The 14,713-nt window shown below is 35.3% G+C and overlaps 1 protein-coding gene across 1 annotated transcript in view; it reads left to right on the plus strand.

Annotated features, from left to right (window-relative positions):
- Window positions 1-14,713, plus strand: part of LOC126810542 (beta-1,4-N-acetylgalactosaminyltransferase bre-4) — a 72,826-nt gene that overhangs the window by 20,340 nt on the left and 37,773 nt on the right. Inside the window, exon 3 of the mRNA XM_050535671.2 lies at window positions 12,436-12,623. Within this exon, the coding sequence (XP_050391628.2) occupies window positions 12,436-12,623 (188 nt within the window). The remainder of the gene's footprint in view (window positions 1-12,435; window positions 12,624-14,713) is intronic.

Here is a 14,713-nt window from a genome sequence, read left to right on the forward strand (position 1 = left end):
GGCCCTGTTCTTATCGCTAATAGGTCGTATTCTCTTCGCTTTTGTTTCCGTTTTAATGTGTAATGTGTAATATGAGTTGTATAAAAATGATGGCAAGAACTGGGTGCCTCGTTCAATAAATCTTATATTCTTTATAACCGACATACTGACGGCCTTTTTTTTTGATATCAGCTGGGTTAGATTTATAGCATTGTTATCCGATACAAGACTTTCACTCCGGGCAATCGACGAAGGTCATGTATTAAAATCGTCGGGGTCGAATAAGATGCTAGATCATAATAGAATCGTTTCTATAATTCAAACGACTGACTTTGGGATGTATATTTGTATCGATTTCAGAGTATATCGGATTCCCAAGATGTTCAGTGGCGAAGATATATTATGGTATTTGGGTGTCTATCAGATACTTTGCGTTACTATGCATCCATAGTATCTATACACGCGGCATATAGTGTTGTCTCACGCGCTGTTTGAATATAAGAATAACCAGAGGTATGGCGCCAATTCCAGATTAAGATGTGGCGTGATCTGAATAAATTAATACATTTTTTTCCTAACTGTAAATTTTGATTTGTTTTCGTTATTAAACGCCATACTAGTTAGGGTCACGCACTAAACAATATCTCGTACTGTCTATTTCGAGCGTTCGGGAATATTTTCTTTTTATTTGCGTGACCTTGTTATGTAACTAACATTGTACCTTTGAGACCGGAAGTATGAGAATTTTTGCTGCAAGAGATACTTTTATCCATAAAACAATCGCTTTGTTTCTTGTGTATTTAAAAAGTAGGATGTTAAACCCCATTTAATTTCATGGGTTTCTATTAGTCATGTATTATTTGGTATATTTTCTCAGCTATGTCTTCAGAAATATAACATTATAGCCTACAATTACGGCTGGTGTAGTCAGTGGCCGGACGCACACACGGTTATCATTAACATACATACATGTTACCAACTTTTATCATGTCCACGGGAGCCAATCGCAGTTATAGTGGTGGATGACGTATAATTGATTTAAGTACCGGTAGGCTGCTAACTGAAAAATAGGCCTGCAAATTACTATAATAAGGTCTTTGCTGCCACTGGTAAGAAAATAAAACCTAGAAACCAAGCCATCTAAGTACATGTAATTTACAATATTCCAATTAATTGATGATACAAATTTCATCTTAACACACCTAATTTAAAAAATTGGAAAAATTCAACTAAATGATTTGAAAAGCCTGAGTAAAGCTTTTCAAATGTGACTTGGATTTAAGAATATTTTTGAACCCTTTGGACAAGTAAAATAGGATTTAATGGATAATTTACGCAACAGGTAGGACACTTACACATCTAGTACTTAGAATAAGGCTATGTAATAACTAAAAATAAAGCCGTTCGAGATTATATTCTTCAGAAAAGTAGGACGTTAACCCCATTTATTCATCCCATGATATATTCATATATTAGGGTAATCACTGACACTTTTCCAAAGAGACTTCTAATCGAATTGTTTGGGTTTAATTAAAGATACATTATGGGAGATTCGATAATGAGTAGGCAGTTCTCACTATAATAGTTAAAAACTAAATAATGTAAAGGCAATTTGCTGAAAATTTCATTCAAATTGATCCACTATGAACCGAGAACTAAGCGGTTGAAATTTCCGGCTAGCCTTGATCATCATTACTAAAGTCAGTACGATAAACAGTTATAAACAGTGAAGGAAAGTTATGCAGTAAATCGGCTCATAATCCACTAAAGATCGCAGGCTAGCGATGCCATCTAGAGTTGAGTATGGTCTGGATAGGTTAATTAATGTCTAATTAATAATTTAGATAACATTTCAGGCCCAAAGAAAGACCTGCAATAGACAGATTTAGCTGTTGCATAATGTATGTTTAAAAAGATTTGAACACTAGCCTAGACAGCTGCAGGTTTTTGGATAACTGGGGTATATGCCCAATGTAATTAAAATTAGATTACAATTTGTTATCTTGATATATTTGGCCTGATACTATAAACAACCGATCAGTGTATTCATCTAGCTACTATAGTAGGCCTACTCGTGCAAAGAGCCCCGTATTATGAAGATTAATAGCTAATATATAACCAATAGTCTTACTTGTCAATTTCCGGAAAGATGTCACTGACCACATGAGTGTCTTATTCAGACACAAATAAATGGGAAAATTGGTGAACAAATTCCCATAGATTATAAACATAGATTTCCAGGCAATGAAACATACACATACCCGTCGTCCAAGATGAGCTTAAAACTTAAAAAAAAAAACAACAAAAAAAACAACCAGCATTTCATGTGGTTGAAAATCAATAGAGTTCTGTCTTTTAATAGGACAGGCAACCAATATATGTTTCAAAAGGGTTGATTAATAATTGTAGCTATAAACTGCTAACATGATTTCATGGGAAAGGAGAATAATTGTGGAAGTTACCGAAACTTGTGGAAAATCATTAGCCTTTATTGTGCTAACAAGAAAAGTTGATGACGAACCGGCAGGGTTGACAGTAGTGTACGACATTAAAACGTGGGCGTAGAAAAATTTGCATATCTTCAAAACAATATGACAGATCTTTAGACAGGTTTTATTACCATAAAAAGAATTTGTACTCCAATGTCAGCTGATTCAAACTGGTGGTCCTTGAGCTTTTTAACCTTTCTTTCTAGAGCAATACTATTATCTAATGAAAGAGTGGGATAACAAACACTTTACTTGTTTGGATGTATTCTTTTCCCTCAAACCCTATGTGAAACAAAATCAAATTCTGAGATGGAAAGCAGGCAACCAATTTAAAGACCAGAGTTTTATTGATTAGCGTCATCAACTAGTCTTTAAATTTGAAAAGAAGAAACGGATACTACCCTTTTGTTCGATTGTACAATCGATATTGGCGGTATATCAGTCGACAATAATCACAAGAACCACCCCACTCTATTAGATTACTAGAATAACTAAATAGATTTGCTAGTCAACTAGACATGAGTTGAGATATCTAATGATATGGTGTCCCCAGAGAGAAAATAGTAATGTCCACCTTGTTAACCTGGGTTAATGTCCTCATATATTGCCCTAACCCCTGTCCGCCCGTGGATCACATTTCTTGCTTGCTGTAATGAGTCTACAATAATCTATGTATTGTTTTTATACGCCCACATTGAAATGTGGTCGTATATTGTCGTCGCCCCCGTCCGTCCGTCCGTTGGTCCGTCAGTCCGGCATCCACAATTGCTTGTGGACGCTCTAGAGGCTAAAGTTAATATCTGATTGACTTTAAATTTATACACAGTGTTTAAAGTCATGAGACGAAGAAGCCTATTGATTTTCAGCGATTTCCGATAATTACTGCCAGAGTTATGGCCCTTGATCACTTCAAAGAATCTTGTGTATGCTCTAGAGGCTAAAGTTAATATCCGATTGAGTTTAAATTTATACACAGTGTTTGAGGTCATGAGACGAAGATTCCTATTGATTTTCAACGATTTCTGATAATTACTGCCAGAGTTATGGCCCTTGATCACTTCAAAAAATCCTGTGGATGCTCTAGAAGCGAAAGTTAATATTCGATTGACTTTAAATTTATACACAGTGTTTAAGGTCATGAGACGAAGAAGCCTATTGATTTTCAGCGATTTCCAATATTTGCTGCCAGAGTTATGGCCCTTGATCACTTTGAAAAATCTTGTGGATGCTCTAGAGGCCAAAGTTAATATCCGATTGACTTTCAATTTATACACAGTGTTTAAGGTTATGAGACGAAGAAGCCTATTGATTTTCAGCGATTTCCGATAATTACTGCCAGAGTTATGGCCCTTGATCACTTCAAAGAATCTTGTGGATGCTCTAGAGGCTAAAGTTAATATCTGTTTGAGTTTAAATTTATACACAGTGTTTGAGGTCATGAGACGAAGATTCCTATTGATTTTCAACGATTTCCGATAATTACCTCCAAAGTTATGGCCCTTGATCACTTTGCAAAATCTTGTGATGCTCTAAAGGCTAAAGTTATAATCTGATTGACTTCAGATTGATACACAGAGTTTAAGATCTTGAGACGAACAAGTATATTGATTTTCAATGAATTTTTATGACTTAAACAGTTAAAATCCATGATATTAAAAGCTTTGCATACAAAACGTTAGCATGGGGCAGAACTTTATAAAAACCAAACAAATTCTAATAGTTTTCTGATAATTACTTCGTGAGTTGTTGCTCTTAATCAGATTTTAGTCTATTATAAATGTTTCATTACCGAAAAAAGTAAAAATATGCGACAACCCTTGTTGACTGCCCGGACGATTTAGTTGCTGTGGGCGTATGTTTCGTTGCCTGGCAACCTATCTTTAAATTTGATATGGGCTGTCTGTCACATTGACGTGGATAATGTATATTTTTCGATAATCACCTCCATTTCGAAATCTTGTTGGAATTTGATAGGTTACAATTATTACACTGTCGTTCTGAAATAGTATAATGGAGAACCAATTTGATTTTCAACAACTTCCAATAATATCATTCAGAGTTATTCCCCTTTGTTATAAACTCTTGTGTTTTTTATGAGTTGCTTAGCTCATAAATGCTCGGATGGACTAACATTGATTTTTCTGGACGTTTTCACTCTTTTAATCACAAGCACTGTAAAATATACAATATCCATTAAAGTAGTTGATCCCGATCATGCATTTTTTTTTTGACAATTTGCAATTTTTGGCATGGTTTAATCCAGTCTAAAAGGCCAATAAAACTCTAGAGGTCACAATTGTGATCAGATGACCTTAATATTTAGATCTGACCCTATAACTATTATTCGGGAATTTCTCTCAATATCTCATATCACCACTTGTCTGGGACAAATGTCATGCAAAGTTAATCCAAATTACCAGGCTTAAATTCTCTAGAAAGAGAGAGTGACCAGCTGTATGATCTAACTAAAGCCACAGCGAGGCAGAGAACGAGTCTTTACCAAAATCTTTCAGAATAGTTTCACCATCATATACAGTCCACCCGCTTTCTAGATGTCTTGTCTGGACCTGCATTTATTTTCCTGAAAAAGTAAAATTATGGAAATTTTTAATGGCATCTTGGGCACTAGACCCAAAATTGTTGTTAAAGTATGTTTCTTTATAATTACCTACATGTATATTGTACAATTGATGCTATTTATAAATATTATGTTGAAATAAAAAAAATTAAACCATATCTTAGTCCCAAAAAATGACCTTGTTTGTTTCGAGTGGATGTTAAACCCTCTCTCTCTCTCTCTCTCTCTCTCTGTTATCTTACCCTTAAAAGATGGGCTTCTGATATCCAATATTTAAGACATAATGAAAATTTAAAAATTAGCACACGAAACACGTGCCAGAATGCTTTTGAGTGCAATTTGTAATGAAGAGACTCGATAGCGAAGCTAAACATACCCCACAGGAGAATACTACCGGTGTAGACGTCAAAGACTTTCATTCAATTTAAACTCTTCGCGTATTTTGCCGAACATAAAATGAGAAATTATGATGAGAAATTATAGTAAAAACAGAAACGTTTGAATGTTAATCAGTTTATATACATTCATATTACATTATTATATATGCCTTCCAACCCATTTGTGTCCATTCCTAGGTGCCAAAGAATAGGGATTTAGCTCATGTAAGGAGAAGTTTACATCACTTCATAGTTTGATAGATTTTTAATACGAGAACGCATGTATTGTGTTTCGTGTTGCACTTGATAATAATAGGATATTCGATTAATTCATAATTATGTAAGCAGCCAAACTCGTACCGTAGAAAATGACAATAAACTTAAAATGTCATTTATTATCTTTTAATTAATGGAACGTGCAACTGGCGTCAATTCGATTATCAACCTATAATGTGAGTCATTTTAACAGTTGCTCAAATTATTGTCTGGTTATTTAGATTTTGGATTTAAAAATGGTTGATTTTTTTTTAATCACAAGCATAATTCAATAAGAAGCAAATTAAATATTTTTTCCTGGTTTTATAAAAAGACCTGTCAGATTAAATTTCCAACTCATATGCACTGAATTTGTTAAGCATCAATGAATGTTTGAGTAAAAAAAAAAAGACACCAACAAATAGACTTGGTATGTTATTCTTCAATGTTATTGTGCTAGTAGTGTTTCATATTTACATCGGACGGAGGGCCTGACAAGGACAGCTGTCTAGTCATTCAGATGGGAGGAAAAAACGAGGTCCCTTGTACACATTGGCGTGCACGTAAAAGATCCCTTGGCAGTTGGATTTCGATATAAGAGTAGGCTGTAGTGCCACTGTCCAGGCAAAATGTACCTCATTGCACACAGTATGGCATATGCCCATCTTCATTAGCCCAGTTCAGAGCAGAACAGTAGGACATTAAACCCCATTTCATTTCATTTCATATTTACATCTACCAATAACTTAAAACACTGAGCATGAAATTCCTGTATAAATATCACGATATTATGATATCAGCAACTTTGGTAGTAATCTCACCCATGCTACAGAGCAGTCATCCCTTGTTGTCTTGCAATGGAGATAGAGATGCACCATGCAGTGGGCTATGACCATGAGGGGAAATTTTGCCCTGACAGCGGCAATATAGCTTGCTCTTAATCCAATTTCCAACTTTTCAGTGGATATTTTAATTTAAGAGTGTGTCCGTGAGAGCACCATGCAGGGGGTGGCAAACCTCTGGTCAGGGATTTGGACCAAATTTTTTCTGTGAGATGGGTTAGTACCCAGATACAGCCCCACAAAATATTAGATTGATTTAAGGCGTTTTTGTGAGTCGATTAGATTAGGTTTTAATTTTTAGTACGATTTGGTATGATTTCGATTTGATTAGCTATGGTCCACAAATGTGAAATTTGATAATTATGATTTGGTAAGATGGCTGCCACCACGGACACCGATCAGAAAAAAAATTGTCTCTGCTAACATGACGAGGGGGGCGTGTGTTTCACGTGTAGTCCAAGTTACCTACAGATTACAGTGACACTGCTGGCACCCAGAGGGCCTAAAATTGCTTAGAGCCAGAGGTGATCTAACATTCTTGTGGACTATAAAGTTAACATTAAAGGAGCTAAATCGCTAACATTTGGGACCTCGAAATTGACAAAAGTGGGTCGCAATGCATATAATACTGTAATATGAATGTATATAAACTGATTTACATTCAATAGTTTCCGTTTTTACTCCAATTTCAAATCCGTTATGTTCGGCGAAATAAGCCAGCAGTCTCAAGCGAGTGCAAATTTCTAGCGTCTGGTTATTCCAGTTTACATACGCCGTTTGATTTGGTGCAATGTGTCTAGCCTCGTCCCTCGAGTCTCTTGATACAACTAGGGCTGAAGCGCATTATGGTACACGATTCGTGTACCAATGGTAAAATGTTTATTTTGTCTTAAATATTGGATATCAAAAGCCCATCTTTTCCCGTTAAGATCACAACATGAATGTTGATATAATTTGACAAATAAATCGTGTTTTCAATGTTGAAGATTTTGGATGATATTGAGTTAGAGACTTAGCTACTTTAAACACATCAAATGCGTTTTAAAAAAACATTTTTTATGGAGAAAAACAACAATAAGCATTAAAAATTACTTACGATGTCGAACATTCCGCCATTTTGAAAACGTCAAATCTAATCGCCTAAACACCTCCTGGGACGATTAGGTCGATTTGCCTAATCAGTTGAGTTAAATCGTCTCACAAATGTAACGATTAGCATAATCAACTTGGTTCACAAATTCGTATAATAGCTAATCGGTCTAATCTAATCGGTTCACAAAAACGCCTTTAGTTAATACCGACCTCGAAAAATATATTTTAATAGAAAAATAAGCTAAAAATGGGCAATTTTGGAACCAAATTTACATGATCTGCTATTCGGACAATAATTGATTTGGACAGACAAAATTTTGGACATTAGTAGGAACACTCAGGTGGCTCCTACACACAAGAGTTTTAAGTTTCTACTACTAATGATACCTTGGTACTGGCCGGATACCCAACACTCTCTGAAAATCGAATTTAATGAAAACCAAAGTTTGAGATGATATAGCTCGCCCTCTGCAGGGACTGGAACAATATTTCAATGTTACCTACAACTAGCAACCTTCCTACGAACAAAACAAAAAATACAATTTGTTGCATTAAAAGAGTTTGTTACATTCTTTGTTTCAGTTTCATATATTCACACAATATTTCAAACAAAGAGATGTAAGAAATGAAAAACAGCTAAGTTCAAAGTGGAGCCAACACAATAATTGTATTTTAGGTATTAAGCTTGATAATTACAAATATACTGTTCATGTTTTTATATATAATAAACGATATTATATTTAATATATCTCATGAAATATTAAGTAATTGGCACTCAGTTATGTATAGAAATTGGAAAAGCAGTATCTAAATGGCAAAACATTCCATCGAAACATAAAATGGACACATTTTATGTTTATATTATGACGTGCCAAGCGGGGCGATGCGAACAACTTTATTAAAAATGATAATTACATTTTCATCTTCCAGGTGACCTGCCTACGTCTGGTCATCTTATTTAAAGAGCCAAACTCGATTATATTTTGGAGAATAAAACTGCTTAATTTTGTGTTAAAAGCCCTTAAAACTCTACCTTAGAGCTGAGCAACTAACTCAATATACGTGACACGTTTTCAAACAACTTTAACCCGTCAGTCTTCATCTGGAAATGGAGCCCGGTGGCCCAAGCTGTATACTACGGTGACTGGATAAAACCAGACTTTTATTTTATAAAATAATGTGTTGGTGAAATTTACCTTTCATTATCAAGTACAACACGTGACTTGGGTCATGTACTGTATAGATCTCTAAAGGAACAGCAATAGATTATCAGGTCACCCAACGGGGAAATTGAACCGAAATCTTAAACGACTCAATATATCGAACTAAAATTTTGAAGCAAGGTAAATACATCATTCCTATATATTTTGGTGCTTAAATTTCATACGTACACTTTTGTTTCTGAGACTGTTAAAATCCAGGATGACCCCCTTTAAATAGAAATATTGCAAGTTTATACAAAATCGACAAATAATGATAAATTCGGATGTTAATCCAAGAGAATTTTCTGTTGTAGTGAAGACAATTACACCTCCACACCTCTGCATTGTGAACTCAACTAGGTCGCTTGTGGAAAATGCGACGGATAACAACTACCGAAATTCACTGTCCCAGTACAATACCAAAAATTTCATGCTCTAATTTACTTGGATATCTTTTTTCACGGACCCGCCTTTTCTCCTTGCTAACCCCCTACTGATCACTTTAAACCTCAGGGTGGGAAACACGGTTCTCAAACATATGTTTCTGTAATCTACTTCCTGTAACTTGTCCCTTTCATCAATGATAAACAAAAGCTCTTTAATCTATGATTATATTAAATCAGTGATTTAAATGTTTAATCACAATCAAATTTTATAACTTAATTTTAATCGTTGATGAAGAGAAATTCTAGTATAAGATTAGTTCATCTGACATTTGAGAATGCCAAACTTAGTCAACTACTAATCTCTAATTAGCTACATGTAGTTACTGATTATACTTAATCACAGATTATTTTAGACACTGTTCTAAAATATGGGCCATATAAGTAACTGCAAGTGATCCAATAAGCATTTTTCTCCGAAATAAGCAAGGTGGAAACAGAAAAAAACCATATTAATCCGAAAAAAAACCAACATATTAATATTAATCCGAAAAAAATAACGTATTAATCCGAAAAAAACAACCCAATATGGTGTGAAACCTTAATAACTATTATTGTCGCGAAACAAACGGGCGAATTCTCCTTCACTAGACATTTCTAACCGAATGCATCCAATTTGTTAGCACTTGTCTACCCTAATGCGATATGCAAGTGTTCCATTTACCGTAGGCGTAGTCGTAATGTTTATGTTCTGAGAAAGTGGCAATGTTGAAATATATGAAATTTTCAAGAGAATACTGGATTGTATCAAACTTCTAGTCATTTAGGCTAAGGGATGAAAATTCCAGGGATGTCACAAAGTTTTGGCCATTTTAATTAAAAAATGGAAGAAATGACCTGGAACAGACATTTTATTTCAGTAATTCATTTTCACGTACAACCGGGGAATCGAAACCACGCCAGTTGACTCAATGACAGACCTTATGATGCAATGCACACACACTTACCATTTGGCCATCCAATCCCACCTCATTTGGGACTCGGTAGAGATGTATGTGATCGTGTATTCGATTCCCGACAGGATCATTCTGTTACGCTTGGTTTGAAATATCTTGAACATTTCATATTTTTAGCAACAACTATATTTGTTCTGGTCCAAATAGTTTGAATAGTTTACAATCAAACATTTATGCTCGCAAACATTGACGAAATACATTTTTAATTTTAATGAACGGTAAAATGGGATTGTATGGATGGTTATTGTTGAATTTTATCTTTAGAATTAGCGAAAGGATATATTCACGGCACCACAAACAATATTTTTATCTATTAAATATTTATAAACATGATAAACATCTTCATTTATACATGAATTATCAGACACAGCTGTGTTTAATATATAATCAGCTATTTAATTGCTTAACCGATAATTGTTTGCTATGTATTGTATATGCCTTGTGCTAGGAATGAATCATAATGTATTCAAAGATGGATGAATTTAATGCTTTTTCAGACAATGCTTTTTAGTTGCCTAGGGATGTTTTATCTATTAGAACTAAGAGTTTCTTCAGTAACTACCCATATACAACTACATATACCAGCTTTCAATTCAATATCTTGAAGTATTGCGAAAAAGATCTGAAAATATGTCCAATGGCCATACATGTTAATGTTGGTCGATTGGGAAGGTACTTGAATAACTGAAGTCGGAAGAGCACAGGACAACAGATGGACTAGGGTAACACTATATGGCCCCAGTCATTTTATGACAAACCCATAAAACTTCCTGGGGGCTTGGATGACTGAATGGTTAGCACATATGTGTGCTGTATCATGTATCACAAGGTCTGTCATTGAGTCAACTGGCTGGTTTCGATTCCCTGGTTTTACATTGAATAGGGTCACCTGTTTAACTTCGTAGGTTTTCTCCGGGTCCTCGGGTTTCCTCCCACTGCTAAAGATCCTTAGGCACAAGTGAATTATTGAAATAAAATTGAACCATATGTTTGTCCCAAAATGACCTAGTTTGTGTTGAGTGGTCTTTAAACTCTCTCTCTCTCTCTCTCTCTCTCTCTCTCTCTCTCGATCTCTCTCATAAAACTTCCTTGTAAATGCTGATTTCATATATGTAACTTATTCAATTTTTGGAGCAGGAACTGGTCCCCAACCACTACTCGTCTTATTCTTGTTGCTAGCCTGCTTATTCCTTGGACAATTGCACATCAATTGATGTCACAATTCCAAGATGGCTGGTTTAAATCGTTCTTTTTAATCTGTATGCATGTAAACTCTGATTTCATTTAACAGTGTTTTCTTGCTTTGGTTTGTGTATTAAAAATCAGTAAACACCACAGGCTAGCGATGGCACCGAGAGTTGATTATGGTCTGGATAAGTTAATTAATGTCTAATTAATAATTTATATAACATTTCAGGCCTAAAGAAAGACCTGCAATTGGCAGATTTAGCTCTTGCAGGTCTTTCTTTAGGCCTGAAATGTTATATAAATTATTAATTAGACATTAATTAACTTATCCAGACCATAATCAACTCTCGGTGCCATCGCTAGCCTGTGGTGTTTACTGATTTTTAATACATATTGTGATGAATGATTTAATGTCAAAATGGATAATCAAGACTTTGTTTTTTTATCGTACCGACTTTAGTAACGATGATCAAGGCTAGGCCCAAAATGCAATCGCTGAAATCTTGGTTCATTGTGGAGCAATTTGACTGAAATTTTCAGCATATTCTCTTTACATTATCTATTTTTTAACTATTATAGTGAGAACCGTCCCCTTTAACTTACATCCTTCAGATCCAAATCTGTTTGAGCATAAGAACAGATAAAATCTGAAGATCCTAGGATTATTTTTAGAAAATAATCACCTCCATAATATTAATATATCCATATATCATCAGTTGTTTGTACCAATTCTGTTTCTCATGTGAGTTTAATACACAGTGCATTAGATCATAACGTCTGTCTCCGTTTGTATCTGACAAGGAGTAGAGTCACCTGTTCAACCTCCTGGGTTTTCTCTTGGTCCTCTGTTTTCCTCCCACTGCTAAAGACCACTACAGCAAGCGTGTTAGTCCCTAAATGACCTAGTTTGTGTAGAGTGGATGTTAAAACCCATTTCTCTCTATTTCTCTTGTATGGAATGGAAATAGTAAGCTAAATGAATTTTATTTGTTTTTTTTAAATATTAAAACGATTATTTTTCTTGTTTGTTTCAGCATGGAAATCGAACTTTTAATAAAGGAAGAATAATGAACGCTGCCTTTAAGGAAGCCTTAAAACAATATGACTTTCAATGTGTTGTCTTTCATGATGTGGATTTAATACCTGAAGATGATAGAAATCTCTACTCATGTCCATCTCAACCCAGACATATGAGTGTTGCCATTGACGAAATGGATTACAAGTAAGTGTCAATGCCATCATCAAGCCTGGACAGAAAACACATTGGCATAGACTGTGTCAGACACAAATTATCTCCTAATGTGCTTATTATAATACATGACGTGTTATAATTTGTGTCTGACCATGTCCTCGACAGGCGCCTTATGTCCAGCCTTATATATATATATATATATATATATACACTGTGTGATAATTTGTACTTGGACAAAGTTTGTGACAGGTGCCTTATGTCTAGGCTTGGCCATCATCTTACTATTAGTTTTAAAGGAAAATAATCCAGGCTTATAATTCAGGTGGCCGAATGGTTAACATGTGTTTGTTGCACCATAAGGTCCATCATTGAGTCAAGTGGTATGGTTTCGATTCCCCACTTGTATGTGACAAGGAGTAGGATCGCCTGTCTAACCTCGTGGGTTTTCTCTGGGTTCTCTGATTTCCTACCACTGCTTAAGAAATGAAATGAAATGAGGTTTAATGTCCTACTGTTCTGCTCCGACTGGGCTAATGAAGACGGGCTTACGCCATACAGTGTGCTATGAGAGTAATTTTGCCCAGGCAGCGGCACTTTGACCTACTCTTATATTGAATTCCAACTACCATGTGATCTTTTACATGCGTGTCAGTGTATACATGGGATCTCAGTTTTTAGGCCCACCACTGCTAAAGACCCCTACGTGCAAACAAATTAATGAAATAAAATTAAACCATATGTTAGTCTCAAAATGACTTTGTGTCGAGTGGACATTAAACTCATTTTCTTATTAAAACTGGTGGACATAATGTATATAAGTTGCAAACAGTGGGGATCATTAACCAAGTAGAGTTTAAAATTGTCAAAACGAAAAGAATTTGTTGATACTTCAGTTTTATTCAACCATCTCACAAGCTCTTAATATACAAATGTCCAGACATGAACAGTGTAGTTGTGAATATAGAACATATTACAGGAGTTCCTCAAGAAAAACTTTGAGGTTAGGCAGGAGGGTGTACTCCTTATCACATACAAGCCTGGGATCTAAACCATGACACTTGACTCCATAACAAGCCTCATGTTCTAAAGCACACAAGTAAAAATAGGAGTGATGATTTAATTAAATTTGGTTTGTTTGTGTTTTGAAATGGGTATCTGTGTCATTTAAAATTTTAGGCAATGAAATGGGTTTTAACAACCTACTTTTATGCCTTGACTGGGCTATTGAAGACTGGGCATAAGCATACAGTGTGTTGTTTGGGAAATAATGCCTGGGCATTGGCGCTACAGTCTACTCGATATGACGATATTGAATTTCAACTGTCAGGGTTCTTTTACATGCATACCAATGTGTACATTGGACCTCGGTTTTTTGTTCCATCTTCACCACTGACAAGGGGAAACCATGCCGGTATCAAACCCTCCTTGTTAGCGAGCCAGTGCCTTACGCACTAAGGTGTTAGGTCCACAGATAGAGTCCATTTTGTGGCCACAGTTGACAGTTTAAAGCAAACTATAATTACCAGTACTAAACAAACCAACTTACACTTGATATTTCAAAACAAAAATTTTATTGGGGAATGCTCACTAGTCTGCGGGTTCATTAGTTCGCGGGTTCATTTGTCCGCCGATATCTATTATTAGGGTTAGGGTTGGGTTAGGGTTCAGTAGTCCACCGATATCTATTATAAGGGATGAGTTAGGGTTAGGGTTCATTAGTCCACCCATTTCTATTATTAGGGTTAGTGTTGGATTAGGTTTATTGATACCCATATTTATAGTATTTCTTATAGCGGCGGACTAGTGAACCCGCGGACTAGTGAACCCATCACATTTTATTGGATATATCTTGCCCAAGTACAATTCAATACTTTATTTGGACCTTCATTAATCAAAGAAGTTTATGTCCTAAAATATTAGTCTAGTTTATAATATTCTATACATTTCTTTATTAAATAGATTAAGCAGGGATGCTTTACTTTTCCTCAGAAAGGAAAACCCTAAGCTTGTTTTAGAACATTACAAATCAAATAGTTTTAACATTGGTGTTTCCGCCATCTTAGCTTTCCTGTCATTCACATCTAAAGTGGGTTTCCTTTGATAATAGTCAGGCTATAAAT

The sequence above is a fragment of the Patella vulgata genome, chromosome 2 (genome assembly GCF_932274485.2).
Source record: "Patella vulgata chromosome 2, xgPatVulg1.2, whole genome shotgun sequence".
NCBI lineage: Eukaryota > Metazoa > Mollusca > Gastropoda > Patellidae > Patella > Patella vulgata.